Source organism: Plasmodium malariae, assembly GCF_900090045.1.
Source record: "Plasmodium malariae genome assembly, chromosome: 3".
NCBI classification, from domain to species: Eukaryota; Apicomplexa; class Aconoidasida; order Haemosporida; family Plasmodiidae; genus Plasmodium; species Plasmodium malariae.
The window spans coordinates 962,709-983,321 of record NC_041777.1 but is presented as its reverse complement, the minus strand read 5'-3'; the positions used below and the strand labels follow the sequence as shown (position 1 = coordinate 983,321).

The window sequence follows — 20,613 nt, the reverse complement described above, 5'->3', positions numbered from 1 at the left end:
TTACCAAGAACACACGTACGAGTTGAAATGAAAAGGAAAAACTACTACAGTAGTAGTAATAAATATGAAGATAATGAAAGATATGATGGGAAAAAAAAAAATGATCTAGTGTCCAAGGAAAGAAAAAAAGATGAACACAAAAAATATGATGATAAACGAAAAGGGGATGACAAACATGTAGATTACTCTAGTAACAGGAAGAAGGAGGAAGAGAAGAAACATTATAAAAAACATGAAGAGGAAAAAAAAAAAAGTGTTAACAAATATGACAGTAAAAAACATCATGATAAAAAGAAGTATGAAGAGAAAAAGTATGAACAAAAGAAATTCGAAGAAGAAGAAGAAGAAGAAGAAAGGCGTAAAAGAGCGAAAAAGGAGGATAAAAGGTACGAAGATATAAGGCATCCTGAAAGGAAGCAAAGCGAGTGGAAGCATGACGATGCAAGGTATGACCACAAAAAAGACAGTAGAAAAAAAAGCAATGAATGGAAAGATGCTCATAAAAAATACGATGAAAAAAGAAAGGGGAAAATAAACAATGATAGGAAGGATGAGGACTGTGCATACCCTTACGAGAGGAGTGAGTATGACAGAGAGTCATCTACTCGTAGGCATGTAAACAGAAACATGAGTAAAATCATGAGCACAAATATGAGTAAAAACATGAGCAGAAACGTGAGCAGAAACGTGAGCAGGAATGCGAGTAAAAATGCGAGTAAAAATGCGAGTAAAAATGCGAGTAGAAATAGAAATATTTCTGTTAATAGTAAACGCATGGTTAGGTATAATGATCAAAATAATTATGCATCCGTAAGTCCGGATGATAATTATTCTAAACGGAATAATAGTATTAACAAGACAGGAAGGAGTGAATACAGGAGTAGAAGTGTTAGCAATGAAATGTTTTATGGTAACTATCGTAACAGCAAAAAAAAGATAGACCAGAAATTTGCAAACAACATGATGCACCATCATCATAATCATCTTAATTATGATCATGATTATAATTATGATCGTCTTAATCATCCGCATCATTTAGGCAGGTATGATAAGGATGAGAGTAATACAAACAATGATAAGTCCAAGCGCGTGGCATATAATATGGATGATACTAGTATAAAGAGAAGAAATCGTAGTAGTACAGATATGAAAAATAAGCATGAATATGAAGAAAGGGGAGTAAATGATTATCCAGTCATGTTTAATCAAAACAGTGTTTGGTATAATGCAAATGTAAATGCAGATGTAAATGCAGATGTAAATGCAAATATAAATGCAAATGCAAATATAAATGCAAATGCAAATATAAATGCAAATGTAAGTGCAAATTACAATGACATAAAAAACTACAATTCTAGTGGTTTTTATTATTATGAGGAGGAGCAAAAGATGGGAAATAAAAAAAATAAAAAATTTAGAGATTACAAAATGAAAAATATGAAGAATAGAGGTTCAAACAACATGTTTACAAATAACAAAGCATTGAATGCACTGGCAAATGATGACTATGAAAACATAGATAGTAACAGTATTCATATCGGTACTAACAGTAACAACATTAATATTAATAATAATAATAGTAATAACAATAACAATTACAATTATAATAGTAATAATAATAGTAATAATAACAATAATAATTATAATTATAATTATAATAATAGCAATAATAGCAATAATAGTAATAATAATAATAATAATATCAATAATAGTAATAATATCAATAATAGTAATAATATCAATAATAGTAATAATGGTGCGATCCAAACGGAAGATAACCATAATAATATGATGGTGTCTCAATCTATGAAAAATTTTATAAACACGAATTTGTCCAATCCTATGGGGTTATCAACGAACAGTTCGATGAACTTAATTAGTTACAATAACAACTTAACTCCCTCAACATTTAAAAGCAATATTATAAAAAATGCCAACAACATGTCGTACAGTGCTTGCAGTAATAACAATGATGTATCTTATAATAGAAGTAATAATGTGTTTAACGAAAATCAAACGAATTCATTGGGTATTAATAGTCATAGTAATTACAGTAGTACCCACATTGGTAATAGTAATAACCCGTCCAACTCAGTGAATGGTGGTACCATAAAAAATGGTTTTATAATGAGTAGTAGTAATAACAATATTTCTATTGTGCATGAAGACCCAAGGGAAATTTTCAATTCTAATAAAAAAAAAATTATGCAATCAAATGGTATTGCAGATCACTCAAGCTTTGCTATTCCACCACCTCCATACAGTGATAATAGATTTTACAACAACAATATGAACATACCACCACCAGGTAATAGGAAGGCTCTGGTCCTTCTTCCGAACGACAATCAGATGAAAATGAACAACATGAGCAGTGTAGGTGGTATGAACAACCCGAATATGATTAACAATCCGAATATGATTAACAATCCGAATATGATTAACAATCCGAATATGATTAACAATCCGAATATGATTAACAATCCGAATATGATTAACAATCCGAATATGATTAACAACCCGAATATGATTAACAACCCGAATATGATTAACAATCCGAATATGATTAACAATCCGAATATGATTAACAATCCGAGCATGATGAACAACCCGAATATGATTAACAATCCGAGCATGATGAACCACTTTAACCAGGTTGACCCCATGCAAAATAGACAAATGAAAGGGCTGAACAACATGAACACGTTAATTTGCGATGTGGACACGAAAGAGAAAAATTTAGAAAATACTTTACCAAATATACCAAACAAAAATATGGTTAACATTATCCCCCCACCTCCAGATATAGATAATAAAAAAAATAAAATGATGACATCTCCTAATTCGATGTTTAGTGATAATAATAATAATAATAATAGTAATAATAATAATAATAGTAATAATAATAATAATAATAGTAATAATAATAATAATAATAGTAATAATAATAATAATAATAATAATAATAATAGTAATAATAGTAATAATAATAGTAATAATAATAATTCCTCTGCCCCCCCGAATATACCAAGATATAGCAACAACAGTTTAATGAATAGGAATGCCCTTGCCCCCCCCTTTAACAGTATGGTGAGTAGTACCAACAGTAGTAACAATATTATGAACGGTAATAATATTATGAGCGCCAGTAACATTATGAACAATAATCAAAAGATTAGCAATATGAAATTTGCCGAAAAAATGTCAAGTAACCCCAATTATATATCCCTAAATGCAAATAATATACCTCTTTCTCCTAATATGCCTATGCACAATAATAGGAAAATTAATTTAGCAAAAAACTCTAGTCAGATGAGAAATAACATAGTGACGAATATAATAGAAGATGCTGTAGTTGATTTCAACGAGGAGAGTAGTATGATGAGCTTACATCATCCACTTAATAATAATAGTAATAATAGTAACAAGAACATTCCTCCAAACGTGTTAGGTAATAAGATGTACACGATGAGTAATAATGAACATATGGACAATTTCAACATGATGAACGATTGCTATGATGAGAGTAGTAGACCCACCCAAAACCATTATCCACCTATAAGCAGTGTAGTAATGACTCATAACAATGTAATGAATGATACGAACGGTATTTCAGCATTCAATAGTAAAAATATGATGGCTTCTATGTCGAAGCTACAAAATAGTGTTATCCTTTCGAAGAATGCGAGTAGTAATGCGTTCTTAATGGGTGGAACAGTAGGAACAGTTGGAGTTGTGGGTCATGTTGGATCAAATATGAACATGCCTGCAACTTTTAAGGCGTCAAATTATAACGAGTCGAGTGAACATATGATGATGATGAACTATGAAGAGATTAATGCAAATGCATACCCGAATAACAATTTGAGTAGTAATCATAATGAACATTTGAAGGCAATTCATATGTCTGAACATACAATGGAATTAAAAAATGAATACATAATGAGAAGTAGGTTCAGTGCAAGTAATTCTGTAGAAACCCCTAGTGCAATGAGTAATAATCAAGAAAAAAATATGGAAAAGGAAAAAGACAACGAAAAGAATGATGAGGATGAGGGTAATACTGGTGATAATCATGACGATGATGATGATCATAATGATGGCACTGTCTCTCATGTGAACGAAAATATTTTGCATACCACTATTTCTGGTGGCAGTGAATATAAAAATATAAGAAATAAAAAAGAATTAACGAAAGAAGAGAAGTTACATGAGTGGCTTGAACAACAGCTTGTCAACCAGACAGACATTTTATCAGACGCTTTTCACTTAATACCATTAATGTCCAGTTGGAGAAAAGCACCCCATGTAGTCCTAGGTGGTAGTAACAGTAGTAGTAGTAGTAGCAGTAGTAGTAGCAGTAGTAGCAGCAGTAGTAGCAGCAATAGTAGCAGCAGTAGTAGCAGCAGTATTAGTAGCAGTAGTAATAGAAATAACCCTTCATTGGCCATATCCCGCAATAAGGAAATACCATTATCTGTAGATAATAAGGATGACAATTTCTTACATGCACATGTACAGTTTAGAGGAACAACTGGTGAGTATATGCATGAAGAGGACTTCTTTTCAAATTTGCATTTTGACGAAAAAGAGAAATTTATGTTTAAGGAATTAATCACCTATAAGATGTTAGAGATGCAAAGTGCAAGTCAAATGAGGGATGATACCACTGGTTCAGATGTTTCCATAGGTGTCAGTACTCCCATTGATTACACTTCTATGGATAGGTGGAGCATCATTGCGAAGGATAACTACTATCAGACAGTGAAGAGTAGTACCCCTGATGATGATAACTCTGAGCAGAATTTTTTGAACAACTTGAAGTATCTAATCACATCAACGAATAGAAAAATGCAGAAAGAAAAACAAAAAAAAAGGTATATGAAGAATACAAAAATTGACTCCAATTTTTTACGAAATTTTGGAAAAACCAAAAGTAATGACATCCGTAGAAATTGGATGAACGATTTTTTGGATTTGAATGAAAACTTATTTACTTATGTAAATGATAACAACAAAAATGAAGAAAACAAATATGAAAAGTTAGTTTCAGCTAACGATGGAACTGTGGACCAAAAGAATAAGAATACAAATGAGGAAGACTCTATCCAAAATGACCAAGGAACGAATAATCACTTTCTAAATATTGTTAAGTCTAATTTGAAAAGACCCTTCTCCTTGTTAACAATGTTTAGTAAAAAGGAAGAGAAAAAAGGAGAGGAAGAACAAGGGAATGGTGATGATACATTGGATAATAGGGTATTCAGCTTCTTACCCGATAGCACATATAACGGCACATCGGATGAACTTCCAAAAAAGGAACAACATGAAAAAGAAGTCCTCCAAACGAATGAAGAATATTTAAAAGAACTAAATGATTTATGTTTTAAACTCAATTCAGATGTAAATTTAAGTTTAGACAAACCTAATTTCTGCTACAAACGTTATTTGCTCGACATACTATTACAGAAATATTCTAGTAGCACAAAAGAGAACCTTATGAATAAACACTTGCTAAATGATTTTATGCACATCTCTTCATCTAATTTGTTTTTTTTAAATGAGTACACCATCATATCAGAAGAAACCATGTAAACACACTATTAAGCATAAAGAGAAATGAGTCTTTCTAATTTGACAACAGTTACACGACTGTTGCTCCAAGGGGGTAGGTACTATATGCCCAAGTATAATATAAGATGCATATATTTCGTTTTTTATTTGAGATACAAATAGAAGAATGGTATCCTTGTTTATCTCTTTCAGTTTTTCTAAGGGCACCTTCTTTTTTTTTTTTTTTTTTTTTTTCAAAAAAATAAGTGCAATTGTATCTTCCGTTTCATGCTTCCATTTTAAAAAGTAAAACTATAAACGTGAAACACGTAATTATAAACACTGACATTTAAAGTGCATTCCCGTGTATGCCCCACCACAAGGATAAAAAAAAAAATTATATATATGTTTATGTATGTGTATGTAAAAGCCGCCAAACGTATATGCGCTTCATCCTTAATAAAAGTATAAACCGAATTTCTTTACTATTTGTCGGTACCATTTCGCATTTTTTATTTTTTTTTTTTTTGTCGTCCCCCCGTTTCGTCAACCCGTGCCCTCATCCTTTTTTTGGTAATAACATTTTATTATTCCTATTATTTTAACAGTTGGAGTTATCACAATTCGTAGTATTACCATTACTACTACTGCTGCTACTGCTGCTACTACTGCTACTGCTGCTACTGCTGCTACTACTGCTACTGCTGCTACTGCTGCTACTACTGCTACTGCTGCTACTACTGCTACTGCTGCTACTACTGCTGCTGCTACTGCTACTGCTACTGCTACTGCTGCTGCTACTGCTACTACTACTGCTGCTACTACTGCTGCTACTACTAGCACTATCACTATTGTCATTATTATAAAAGCATAAATTCAAAATTTTCTCGTTTGTTCGCTATACCGTACATTTTAAATTAGAACAGACCGAGTTTAAAAATTGCATTAATAATAAAAAAAAAAAAAAAAAAAAAAAAATCGACAATTAAAAAAAAACGAACCAAAAAAAAAAAAAACAATCGTAAAAAAATAGTAACAAGAAATAATAGAGAAGAATCATTCCGCGAGTACTCACAAGGAGTCTTTCTCACTCCTAGATGGTGTGACACTCATCGGACAAGTTTCTTTTCATGACTTCTTTTATCTTATCTGAAGATCTAAAATCTGCAATACTTTCTTTACATTTTTGGGCTTCATATATTACCTTTTCATTGTTTTTTTCTTCTAATTTTTCACATGATCTTACATCAGCAGTACTGCTAATACTACCTTGCGATTCGAATACATACATGCCATTACCTTTTTCCTTTATGTTTTCTCCAGCCCGTGCATCTGCATTACTTCTTTCACACCTTTGTGCTTCGAAAATGCTTTTTTCTGGAATTTTCTTAACTAATTCTTCCCCTGCTCTTGCATCTGCATTACTTCTTTCACATCTTTGTGCTTCGAAAACGGCTTTTTCTGGAGTTTTCTTAACTATTGCTTCCCCCGCTCGTGCATCTGCATTACTTCTTTCACATCTTTGTGCTTCGAAAATGCTTTTTTCTGGAATTTTCTTAACTAGTTCTTCCCCTGCTCTTGCATCTGCATTACTTCTTTCACATCTTTGTGCTTCGAAAACAATTTTTTCTGGTTTCTTTTTAATTAGCGCTTCCCCCGCACGTGCATCTGCATTACTTCTTTCACATCTTTGTGCTATAAAAACAGTTTTCTCATTCTTCTTTTCAATGATTCTTTCACCATGTAATTCATGGTACCTATATTCCTCACTATACTGTGATTCATATATTGTTCGACTATGAGTTTTAACAGGTACATCTTCACCATATTTAAAATCAGCTTTAACCTTTTGTATTTTTTCCCCTACAAAGACAGTTACTCCTTGATTACTTCTTTTTTCCGTTAAGAATTCATCTATATTTTTTATTTTTTGTGGAGTTTTATATATCCTATTATTATTCATATCCCTTTTTTCCTTGCCTTGGTCATGTGCTTTGCTTTTACTTGTCCTATAGTTTATCTCATCAACACAATTATCTATTTTTTCTTCTTTTTGAAAAAATTTTATATTCTTATTCGAATATGTTCTACCTAGCAGTTCATTATTGGATGGCATCTCAGTAGAAGTAGAATTAAATTTATTTAAAGGAGGAGCACTATCACCATCTCCTTCTTGTACGTCTTCACTACTACTTAAACTGCTCTTTACCCTTTTTTCATTATATTCGTTGTTGGTGCAATTTATGTCCGAACTGCCTTTTCCCTGTACTCTTTCATCCTTCACTCTTTCATCCTTCACTCTGTCATCCTTCACTTTGTCATCCTTCACTTTGTCATCCTTCACTTTGTCATCCTTCACTTTGTCATCCTTCACTTTGTCATCATCTACGCCATCCGTTTTGTGTGCTTCCCCCTCCTGTTTCCTTTCCTCATATGACGTCTTTATTTTTTTCTTATCATTGCATATGATTTCTTCTACTTTTTCCTCCATGCTTAAATAGGAATTCTTCTTCAAAGCGCTTTTTCCACTGGGATGTTCGTAAGTGTAACCACTTTTGCTCCGATCGACTGTTACATGTTCTGTGTTTTCTTCAAGTGATGCGTTATCACCTAGGGGGGTTGCTTCATCTGCTACGTTTGCTACTGCTTCATCTGCTACGTTTGCTGCTACGTTTGCTGCTACGTTTGCTACTGCTTTTGATTGTGTGGACCCATATACACCTGACATATCTATTTTAGACATACCACTTTTTAAGCCATTACTTTTTAAAAGCAAATTATTTCCATCTGTTATTTCACGTTGAGTTGGTCCTATAGTTACATCGCTATATAGCGTAGTAGAACCACCTGCCATTTCTTCCAACATTTTAGAGTTGTTGTCTTGATTATTATTTTGATGCTTGGATGGAGAAATATTTTCAAGTGAATCCATTGAAACCATTTTCTCTATTCCTCTCTGATTTTCATTCTTATTATGTGAAAACGTCCCTTCTCTTATTATGTCCTCTGAGTTAATGAACTCCTCATTATTATCCTCATTATTATCCTCATTATTATCCTTGTTATTATCCTCATTATTATCCTCATTATTATCCTTGTTATTATCCTCATTATTATCCTCATTATTATCCTTGTTATTATCCTCATTATTATCCTCATTATTATCCTTGTTATTATCCTCATTATTATCCATATTAATATCCTCATTATTACCCTTATTATTATCCATATTAATATCCTTATTATTACCCTTATTATTATCCATATTAATATCCTTATTATTACCCTTATTATTATCCATATTAATATCCTCCTTCATGATTCTTTTTTCACTCATTACTTTTAAATGCTAGGTCACACTTATTATACTTGTGTGCTAAGGTAGACCTCACTACGTAGTCGTTCGCCTTTTCAAAATATTAATTATTCTATTACACACTCTACTTAAGTGTTAGAAAGTCAAAAATCACGTGTTCTCGTCAGTACTGTTTTATTAATATAATAAACTATTTAGATTGTATATACTGATCAACAATTTCGATTGTTTTAATTTGTTAGCAGGGGGGGGGGCCTATAACTGTTACACACTCTTTTGTGCACACGTGTACCTACATGTACGCGTTAATGCAAAACAGATTAAAACAGAAATAACAAAAGTAAGAACAAAAATAATAAAAAAGTAAGATCAAAAATAATAAAAAAATAAGAACAAAAATTAGAACAAAAATAAGAACAAAAACAAAATCTTCTCAGACTGTTACTAATTAAATGTTGTTGACTTCACCAAAACAAAAAAAAAAAAAATGTACACACAGAGTATACATATAAGGGGATAAAATGGAAAACAGCACGTATCGAGGTACTGATAGTTATGGGGAAAAAAAAAAATAAATAAAAAAACCCAATAAAGAAGCAAATTGATAAAAGAATGGATAAATGAATGGACAAATGAATGGACAAAAGAATGGACAAATGAATGGACAAAAGAATGGACAAATGAATGGACAAAAGAATGGACAAATGAATGGACAAAAGAATGGACAAATGAATGGACAAAAGAATGGACAAATGAATGGACAAATGAATGGACAAAAGAATAAACTTTTTTTAACTCTTCTTTATCTGTTTGCTCGTTTGTTTATATGTCTGTCGAAAAAGCTCAGAAGTTAACTTAAAAAAAAAGTAATCACATGACTCAGTGTCGTTTTTTAATTATGGTGTACCGTAGGGATCATTAAAAATAATGTTCCTTTTTTCTTTTTTTCTTCTTTTTATTTTGTTTTATTTAAGCTGCACAAAAAAAATATACTGAAAATTTTGACAAAATGGACGCATGAAAATTTACCATATGAAGACACGTGTAACCAGAGAAACATTTAAAAAATGATTAAACTTTTTTCATGTAACATATGGGATAAAAAATGCTTAAGCGTAAAACTGAATGTACATTGTTTAAAAAGGTGGGAAAAAAAAAAATAAAATAAAAAGATATAAACAAAAAATGAGTAAATGAGAAAGAGGGAAAAATAAAAAAAGAAAAATAAAAAAAGAAAAATAAAAAAAGAAAAATAAATAAAATAAAAAAAGAAAAATAAAATAAAATAAAAAAAAAAGGCTTAAACAACACATGTTCCTTTACCATTCGCTTGTCTTTCCATGACTCAATCATTTCAGCAAAACAAGAGAAACAAGAATTAAAATTTTCCTTTCAAATTACGATGTTGAAATTGTGTTATATTATGTGCATGCTTCATATATAACAAATGAATGGTGTGTAATAAGAAAATGAAAACGAAAATGAAAACGAAAATGAAAATAAAAATGAAAACGAAAACGAAAATGAAAATAAAAATGAAAACGAAAACGAAAACGAAAACGAAAATGTATACACAGGCGTAACATGGCAAAACTCTGCCTTATAACATTTTCTCTTATTGTAACATGTACACAAAATTATACATGCACACATCCTTCACATACACATATAAAGATACAAGCATATAGACATATGCATACGTATGTAACTACATGTTATGCTTGTACTTTCCTATTCTTAAATACTCGTTATTATAAAGGTAGCAATATAAGGGCCAACAGAACAGGAGGAAGGCAACTCACAGTACGTTGAGAAATATTCTTATCTGTTGTACCACGGAAAAAAAATAAAAATAAAAATAAAAAAATAAATTGAATTGAATTGAATTGAATTGAACTGAATTGAATTGTACTGAATTGAATTAAATTGAATTAAATTGAACTGAATTGAATTAAATTGAAATGAAATGAATAAAATTATATTCAATAAAATTATATCGAACAAAATTATATCGAACAAAGTTATATCGAACAAAACTATATCGAACAAAATTATATCGAACAAAATTATATCGAACAAAATTATATCGAACAAAATTATATAGAACAAAGTTATATCGAACAAAATTATATCGCACAAAATTATGTCGCACAAAATTATGTCGCACTAAATTATATTGAATAAAATCTGAATATGTAATATTAAAACAAATTTAACACGACTTGCAGGCCGCTGTAAAAACAGCAAAAAGTGCGACAAGAGCGAAGGGGGTCTTTTCTTTCCTGTCTTTAAATACAACTCAGAACGAATTATAAACTACTCTATGGGGGCCTGTAAAGCAGGAACCTACTCTTTAATTTATAAAAGAAGATATACTATCTGGTACTCATAAGTATGTGCATACATACCTAAATGCAATACCATTTTAAATGATGCATTTTTATGCTGTTGAAAGTATAAATATTGACACTTTTAAAAAATTTAAAGTTGAAAAAATTCTTTTCGCTATTTCTTATTTATTTTTTTATTTTCCTTAAAACAGCACTATTTATATCGTGCTTCAAATAAGTTCAAACAGAATGTGTTCCTTCGATACGAAACAATATCCCTTTCATAAGGGAGAAAAAACAATTGCTCAAAATTGCGAGAAATTATGTAAAATTGGGAAAAGTTTCGAAAAATTATGAACGCGAAAGAACACAACCAAAAATGCGAAAAATTAGGAACAACTTCCACGTAACGGGTGTGCTGGAAAAAAAGGGCTTTCGATGAAATGAATAGAGGTGCATAAGCATTTGTGCAGTGTATGATGCGCATCTGTAAGTGTACATGCATATGTGGATATTGTATGGACTTAAGCCTTGAACTTATAAGAATCCATTAGAAATACGCTAACCGAAGATGTAGTAATGAAAACCTTTTTCTCATCATCAAAATTGCTGCTTGGTTGAAGGTGTATCTTTTATTGTTCTCCACCTTTTGCTCCTTCCTCTTGTTTGGCTTCTTTCATATATATATATATATATATATATATCATATCCTTATAACGTTTTAAACTCCTCAATTAATTCCTTCATAACACATGATAACATGGCATGTTCTCCTTCTCTTCATTTCCCCCTCCCCCTCCTCTCACCTTTATCTTGTGCTTTGTCTAATCAGCATAATCATATATTTTACAACAGAGAGCAATTCGTTTCTCTTCTTTTTCAAACGAGTTTTCTGTATCGTCGGATGTCCACAAGTTGGCTGTTTCTGTTAAAATTCCATTAACTCTAGCATAATGAATAGCACCATTATATAAATCAAATAAAGTACATAATTTATAATTTTCTTTACATAGATCCTTACTTTTAGCTGTCATATAATTACAACTATAATTACCTACATACACAAAATCTGTGTCATATATACCTGTTATACTAGGTATAGAAAATGATTTGATTTCTGATTTGTGCAGACTTCTATTATAAAAATATATTTCATCTAAATAACCATTAAAACTTGAATAATTCTTATTCTTACCTATATTTATATCTCCTCCTTTTTCAGTAACTCTATTTTTTAAATAAACAGAATTATCATATACGCCATTAATATATATTTCTATTTCCTCTTCGTTTAATCTTATAGCAATATTTGTCCACCTTCTTAGAGGGATATATCCCATAGATGATAGTCCTTCGTTCGAATTGTTTTCGCCTGTTACTCGTACTGATAGTTTAGTAATGTGGGGGTGCAGTAGGACTGCGATTTTTTCCTCCCCCTTATCTCTGCCAGTTAGAGAGACAAAAAAAAAAAAAAGCTCATTATAATGTTTGCACACACGCACAAACATATATGTGTGTACATAAACATATGTATATGTATACCCTGAAACGCACATATCCTACCCATATGCTGACAAGCATACACAGAGACACATGCAAATTGAAACGAAATATTTTCTTATCATTACATTTGTGAAATTACGTTACGAAAGTAATTTGTTGACCTTTCCAGCAGGTATATCCAGAATACTCTACATTTTTTTAACATGAGAAAAAAAAAAAAAAAAAAAAAAAGTGAAAAACGAGGAAAATATTTCATTCTACATGTTTGTAAAAATATACGTGTCAGGTAAAATAGCTGTTTATCAAAACCGATAACAAAAAAATGATTATGTTGAAATGTAACTTTTTGCATATTTTCCCATTAAAAAGTACGCAAAAAGGATAGTGCAAAAATTATGCACTGTTCAGGCAAAAAAAAAAGAAAAAAAGCAACTTTGAGTATTTTTACTCATGTAAAAATACACATACATATATAAATATAAATGTATATACATATATGTACATTTATTTATCTATCTATTTATCTATTTATCTATTTATCTATTTATTTATTTATCTATCTATTTATCTATCTATTTATCTATTTATCTATTTATGTGTTTGTGTATATGTGTGCATGTAAGTTTATGCATGCGCTGCTCTGCGTTAAACACACATGGTGAACTGAACCGTTTTTAGTGCATCACCAGCAGGGACAAATCCCGCCATATCTACAAAGGAAAATAAGCAAAAGGGTGTGACGAAGAAGAATATTCATATAGATATGTCTATAAAGGTACAGGCGTAGAAATATGTTCGTATGTACATATGTTCTTATGTACATATGTTCGTATATTCGCCTTTTCGCATGGGCACACGTAGGCAGCATACTTCCCCTTTTCAGAGTGCACACTGGTGGATACCTCCTATAAAGGCCCCGCTATGACCGCGACCATTGAAGCTGGGAGCAGGTCTTATAAGTTTGTGCATATGATTGTTGTTTGAGCTAGAGTCAAGTGCATACACATCGTCAAAAGTCCAGTGGGCTATCAGTCCCTTATGAACACTAGGAGGACTTATAACTGTTGTAGTGCCCCCTAAGCAAAGTGTATTTGGTATTTGAAGACATTTCTCAAACAAGTTTTCAAACGATTCAGAAAAAGATATTTCACTTAAGTAATTAAATAGGGATTTTTCAAATTTTGCTAATTTTATGTTTGCAAAAAAAAAGAAAAAAAAAATGGTTCGAATTTTTCGTATCATTTTTTACTAGTTCATACAAGTTGCAATGTATGGAAAAAAAAAAATAAAATAAAAATAAAAATAAAATGAAATAGAATAGAATAAAATAAAATAAGTGAAAAAAACTACTGTCGAACAAACAAAATATCAATTCTACAAGGGCACATAGTAGTCATAAGAACTTTGTGTTATAAAAGCTTATACATTTAACGGATACACTTTATACATATTATTCACAGTTTATAAAAAAAAAAAAAAATTTATTTATCGTAATCCTATGTGAAGATTATCAATTAGAGACATAATCAATAACAGCATAATTCTTTTCTGTGGTTTGGAGAGGCTTAAGCCCTAATGTTTATTCTACTACCGATATTTCTTTTTCTTTTTCTTTTTTTTTTTTCATAACCTGAACAAGTGCATATGGAATGAGGGACTACCTTCTTGCTCGATGTGCAAATGAGTGCTAATGGTGAAAAGGCAAAAAAAAAAAAAAAAAAAAAAAACAAAAAACATACAAAAAGGATACAGAAAATATACAAAATGCATACATAATGCATACATAATGCATACATAATGCATACATAATGCGTACATAACGCATACATAACGCATACATAACGCATACATAGCGCATGCAACACACAGACAGCATTAAGGTGTATCTACACCGTTACTCCTACATGTTAGTACCCCCCGAAAAGGGAAAATACACACACATCTTACCCTTTTTTTGAGAACCATAAAACTTCAATTCTTTTGATACTATAAATAAAAGAGGTAGGAGGTAAAAGTATGTCCACTATCCAAATTTCTTTATTTTTTCAATTTTTTTTTTTTTTTTCCCACTTTTCCTTGTCAAAATATGGGGAAATAATGAACGAATTTAGTTAAAAAAAAAAAAAAAAAAAATTACTTCCACTTTTGTAACAGTTGATGATAAAGGATCATTTCGCGAAAATATTAACACTGTCATAATTACAGAAAGGAAAGAAAGGAATCTGTTACTACACATTAACTAGTTTCATCTCACTTCATCTTGTCACCTTAATTTTTTTTTTTTTTTTTTTTGTGAAGTGTCTTTTAAAGAAATATGTACATATATTTACAAAAATTGAAAGCAGTTTACACTTTTGCATATCAATATATAAATACTTTTTTTAACTTGAATTTTTTTTTTTTTTTTTTTTTCTATTTTAAAAAAAGAATTTGTATCACATATCTTTACCTTTAATTGTGTACCTCATTTGTTCTCCTTTATCCAATTTGTTAATTTTTTCTGAACGTTAAAAAAAAATACCTATATAGTCGCAAACACATATACATGTGCATGATTACACGGGAAATAAACTCTTCATCAAATTCAGCCAATTCATCGGGAGAAAGAGGAAGGCGAAATGGTGCCGTCAAATAATGCATCATTTAACAGTAAACTGTTCAAATTAGAAAAGATTTACAGAAGGAATCATTCTATTCATTATTATTTGAAAAGAAAAGATGTAGTAACAGCCTTAGCTGAAGTGAGAAAAGGCTCTTCCGCCTTTGTAAGGGATAAATGTAATAGGACAGCTCTAGATATGGCTATAGTATTATTTATGAAAAAATTCCATGAGTCTATTTTTACTTCTCTCATTACAGATTATTTATATATAGACGATAACATAGAAAAAAAAAATGAAGAAAAAAAAAAAAAAAAAAATTTTCCTTACAACACTAGAGACACAGTAAAGTACGATGACAAATGCAGATTCTATCCGTATGAACCTATATTAAAAGAGTGTACAAAAGTAAATAAGCAACAAGGTATAAAAGATCTTATATATGCTAAGGATTCCCCATCATTGCTTCTTCTACAAAGAAAAATAAAATATGTACCTCTGTTAATCAAACATGGCAGTAATTACGAAAAAAAGAACTCATTATTTCTTCTCGAAAAAGCATTCATAATGCCAATGTCCAAAAATGTGCAAGCACAATTAAATGAAGAATTACGAAATATGAGGGCTCTATTATTTTTTATAAAAATGATCAGTACAAATGTTTCATTAAAAAAATATTCTGAAGATGTTATTAAAGATGAAATTTCGAAATTATCTTTTCCCTATTTGTACAATATAACTATTCATACTCTTTTTAAAATTTTTTATTCTGACTATGGTCAGGTAAAAAAGTGGGATTTAAAAAACCCCGCAAATTCCAGAAAATTAGTTAGTAAAATACTTTCAAATAATTTAATGGGCAATGAAATAATTAAATTTATTGGAAAATCTTTATTTTATTTTTCTAATTTAGTTCATATATTTGGTCAAAAAGTATTTAAACAGAATTCTGTGATATCTCAATATTTACTACATATGTCTTTTACCCTAGATAATGAATATTTATTTAATGTTATAATTAATAAAAATAATCTATTTCAACAAGTTGATATATTCCATTGGGATAAATTAATAGAGTCTATGTCATCTCAAAAACATAAATTATCCTCTTATTATAAACCCTTACTTTATGCCAGATTGAACAAATTATTTTTAGACAAGCTTGAAGAAGTTTTGTGTACAAATGAAAAAAAAACAAAGAAGGATAATGACCACTTAGAAAAAAGAAAAAATAAATGCAGATCTACTTCTAAAATGTTCAGTAAATATAAAGAGATCCTAGACGCACCCAATTGTAACGCCTTGGAATCGGCAATAAAGCACACACTTATGCAGTTTACAAAGGAGGGGTTGACTGGGCATCTGCTGGTCTCTTCCTCAAGTGGGTTAAGCAGCATAGCGGCATAGCGGCATAATGGCATAATGTTCAAATAAAACAAAAAAGGGGCTTCTCACCTGTTAGCAGCATGGTAACATAGCTTTTAAAACGTTAACTATATGATCGATAAGTTTTATATACCTTTTCGAAGTATGCGTATATGCGTATATGCGCATTATGCACATTATATAATGCACAGAGTAAACCTATCTCTACTCATTCTTTCCCCTCATTACAACTCGAAAAGTTATTCAATTTAGCATAATATATTTTGACGAAAAAAATGATTTATTATTACACAATATCATTATATTCAAGCCACTACACTTTTGCCAGTAGAATGGAGTAACCAAAATGTACAGTAAAATGCACCTTATAAGGAAGGGAAATATCATTGAGAAAATATTTCAAGGGATAGAATAATCCCTTTTAAAACTCTTTCGAAGTATCACAATGAATGGAATACGATAAGGACTTCTTTACATACTTAATTCCTCAAGCTGAAAATTCTGAACAATTGTGTACTTATAACATTCTCTATGCAAAGATAGTCATCAACATATATGTTGATGTTTTGCATATAATTATTAGAAAAACACATGTATAAAAAATATATTGCAGTTTATTTCAAACGTAAAAGGAGTGATATCTATTAATTATTTCTTTTCATCTATCTTTTTCTATTTTTTATCCTACACCATATGAACACACCATCTGTCAGTTTTCTCCCATAAATATAAAAATAAGAGCACATGATGATTCAAGTTGAAGTAGAAGTTGAAAATGAAGTAGAAGTAGAAAAAGAAGTAGAAGTGGAAAAAGAAGTAGAAGTAGAAAATGAAGTAGAAGTAGAAAATGAAGTAGAAGTAGAAAATGAAGTAGAAGTAGAAAATGGAGTAGAAGTAGAAAATGGAGTACATGTGCATGTACATATTCATAAGTTTTTACAAAAATGCTTGGGGGAGGGAGGCTGTATCATATGCTTAAATATGAATTTTTTTTTTAAGGATGTGCTCGCTTTAGTTATCATGCACTGTCTTAATTTTCTTTATTGAAAGCTTTTTTGTGGGTACACCCCTTCTTAAAATTGTTTCTTCGTATTGCTGTTCTGCGCTATTCTCTGTTTTGTTTGAATTTATGTAGCTTAGATTTATTTAGTTTTACTTTGCTTTGTTTTACTCTGTTTTGTTGTTCTACTTTGTTTTGTTGTTCTACTTTGTTTTGTTGTTCTACTTTGTTTTGTTGTTCTACTTTGTTTTGTTGTTCTACTTTGTTTTGTTGTTCTACTTTGTTTTACTCTGTTTTACATTGTTTTACTTTGTTCAACTTTGCTTTACTTTTTTTCACTCTTTTTATTTTTATATTTTTTATTCTCAACTACAACTAAATCTGCCGAGATTCCTTTGTCATTTTTTCTTTTTTTCTACAAATAAAAATGATTTATATTGTTAGCTATTTATTTATAATTCTTCTTACTCTTACGTGCTTAAGAGCACATTTGGCCATTACATTGCCCTTTTAAAAAATAAATATACAGATAAATAATAAATAAATATACAGATAAATAATAAATAAATATACAGATAAATAATAAATAAATATACAGATAAATAATAGATAAATATACAGATAAATAATAGATAAATATACAGATAAATAATAAATAAATAAACAGATAAATAATAAATAAACAGATAAATAATAAATATGTAAATATATAAATAAATATATATAAATATTAAGCCCATTTAACAGATATATTGCCACTGTTCACGCATATTTTGCGCATGGAATTCAGAGTATAGAAAATACGTTGTTTGTTGTTGGTCGTGTGCCATTTTGTTTTGTTTACCAACTTACATAGTTCAATGTTCGTCAGTACTTCTTATACTTACAACTGCATATATAAAGATATATAATTAAAAATATTAGGGGCTACAAGGTTTTTACTTTTTAAAATGCAATTAAAAAATAATAATTTTAATTTGTATGCTACATGTAAAGGTTAATACATACCCGCAACACTCTACCAGTTTTGGATGTGTACATTTTTTAAAACACCTGACTCGTACAGGTTATCGCGAAAATACATATACGCACATACGCATATAAGCTTGTCAGAAAAGAAAGCGAATGATCTACATTATTTTCCTCCAGTTTTGAAGCACGCCCCATATGGTCTATCACATGAAAAAAAATTCTTGCCTGTTCATAAAAAAAAAGTGAATTGTGCATGTGGCAAGGGTGATTTTCTTTTTTAATTTTTTTTAATTTTATATAATTAAATTATTTTTTATTTTTATTTTTTTATTTTTTTATTTTTTTATTTTTTTTTTTAAATGAATTCTACTGAGCCCTAAAAAAATGCACACTGATCTTATGCGCAGTGTACAGTAGTATGTCATATGTCGAGTCGTTTTATAACATTAACCTTCTTATTAGTATTGGTATTTGTCCTAACATATTTTAAGGCAATTTTAATCATAGAGCTACATGAGCAGAGCAAATGACCAAAACAAGAGCAGCTAAATTGTTCCTGGTTTGTGCATAATTTTGTCGCTTCCCTTATTCTTCTCTCTCCACTTGCCGCTAAATTCTCATGGCTAACAGCAAATTTGCTTATGTAAAATTATACGAAGAAGAGAAAAAAATTATGCTCAACTGTTACTTCATTATAAGAATAGATGGATGTGATTTTAAAAAATTTATAAAAGTACATGAATATAAAAAGCCAAATGATATACGAGGGCTTAATTTAATGAATGAATGTGCAATTGGCGTTATAAAAAAGTTTGATGAAATAGATATGTGTTATGGGCACTCCGACGAGTTTAGCTTTTTATTTAGAAAAAATGCGAAATTATGGAATAGAAGGTATGACAAAATATTAACTAGTGTTGTATCTTATTTTACATCTTATTTTATGTATAGATGGAAAATTTATTTTTTCAACAAAGAATTAGTTTATCCGCCATGTTTTGATGCAAGAATAATTATATATCCATCTGAAAAGGAAATAAAGGATTATTTTTCATGGAGGCAAGTAGACTGTCATATTAATACACAGTATAATGAATGCTTTTGGAATTTAGTATTAAAAAGTAATTACACACATGAACAAGCATATAAATTTTTGTTAACAACACAAACTAAGGATAAAAACGAATTGCTCTTCTCAAAATTTCATATTAATTATAACAACATCCCAGATATATTTAGAAGAGGAACAATAATAATTAGAAATAAAAATTTTAAAAAAAAAGTAAATATGAAATGTACCACTAGTAGCTGTAGTACCACTATATATGACCATAATTCAGTCATTATTAGTAATGCCACTGTTCACTTAGGTCCTCTTAAAAATACTAATGAAAATAAATTGGACAAAAATACTCATGAAAAACTAATCGATGATTATAATTTATGTACTATTAGTAAGGATGATGATATTATCAATGCTGAGGTTTCTATTGCAACGTCGAGTGAACAACAAAAAATTAACACCTTAAACAAGTTTATCATTTCACATGAAAATTTAGTTAGCGAAAAATTTTGGGGAAAGTACGATTTTATTTTTAAAAAGAAGGCCACAGGAGGGGTGGAGGTGGAAGGGAAGTGATAACTCGAAAAAGGAGAAAGACACTACTCAGCGTTGTAGTCGCATAAAGGGAAAAGGGAATAGAGAAAAGGAAAAAAAAGAAAAAAAAAAGAAGGTTTTTCTTTTTTTTTTTTTTTTTTTTTTTCTAGTGGGAAATTAAGGAAATATACAAAATACGAGAAGTATACGAAAGACGCAAAACACACAAGCACTTAATGTTACGTAATGAAAAATAATTTAAAAAACTGTATACCAGAATAATAATGGCAAAAATTATTTTTAAAAATGCATTTCCTTACCATCTTTAAATAAATAAGAAACCTTAAACAAAGCTGTGA

General features: G+C 30.0%; 5 protein-coding genes across 5 annotated transcripts; 3 read left to right on the top strand and 2 right to left on the bottom strand.

Annotated features, from left to right (window-relative positions):
• Positions 1-27: 27 nt before the first annotated feature.
• On the top strand, positions 28-5,592 carry PmUG01_03029800 (conserved Plasmodium protein, unknown function; the record flags this gene model as incomplete). Its single annotated transcript, XM_029003039.1, has 1 exon — positions 28-5,592. The coding sequence occupies one exon, from the start codon at positions 28-30 to the stop codon at positions 5,590-5,592; it is 5,565 nt and encodes a 1,854-aa protein (XP_028859512.1).
• Positions 5,593-6,643: 1,051 nt separating this feature from the next.
• Positions 6,644-8,887, bottom strand: PmUG01_03029700 (conserved Plasmodium protein, unknown function; the record flags this gene model as incomplete). The annotated part of the gene is made up of 1 exon (XM_029003038.1): positions 6,644-8,887. One exon carries the CDS (start codon positions 8,885-8,887, stop codon positions 6,644-6,646), a length of 2,244 nt encoding a protein of 747 aa, XP_028859511.1.
• Positions 8,888-12,020: 3,133 nt separating this feature from the next.
• PmUG01_03029600 (conserved Plasmodium protein, unknown function) lies at positions 12,021-13,941 on the bottom strand (the record flags this gene model as incomplete). Its single annotated transcript, XM_029003037.1, has 4 exons — positions 12,021-12,639; positions 12,825-12,887; positions 13,364-13,409; positions 13,602-13,941. The coding sequence occupies 4 exons, from the start codon at positions 13,939-13,941 to the stop codon at positions 12,021-12,023; spliced, it is 1,068 nt and encodes a 355-aa protein (XP_028859510.1).
• A 1,376-nt stretch (positions 13,942-15,317) lies between these two features.
• Positions 15,318-16,706, top strand: PmUG01_03029500 (conserved Plasmodium protein, unknown function; the record flags this gene model as incomplete). Its single annotated transcript, XM_029003036.1, has 1 exon — positions 15,318-16,706. One exon carries the CDS (start codon positions 15,318-15,320, stop codon positions 16,704-16,706), a length of 1,389 nt encoding a protein of 462 aa, XP_028859509.1.
• A 2,570-nt stretch (positions 16,707-19,276) lies between these two features.
• Positions 19,277-20,296, top strand: PmUG01_03029400 (tRNAHis guanylyltransferase, putative; the record flags this gene model as incomplete). The annotated part of the gene is made up of 1 exon (XM_029003035.1): positions 19,277-20,296. One exon carries the CDS (start codon positions 19,277-19,279, stop codon positions 20,294-20,296), a length of 1,020 nt encoding a protein of 339 aa, XP_028859508.1.
• Positions 20,297-20,613: the final 317 nt, after the last annotated feature.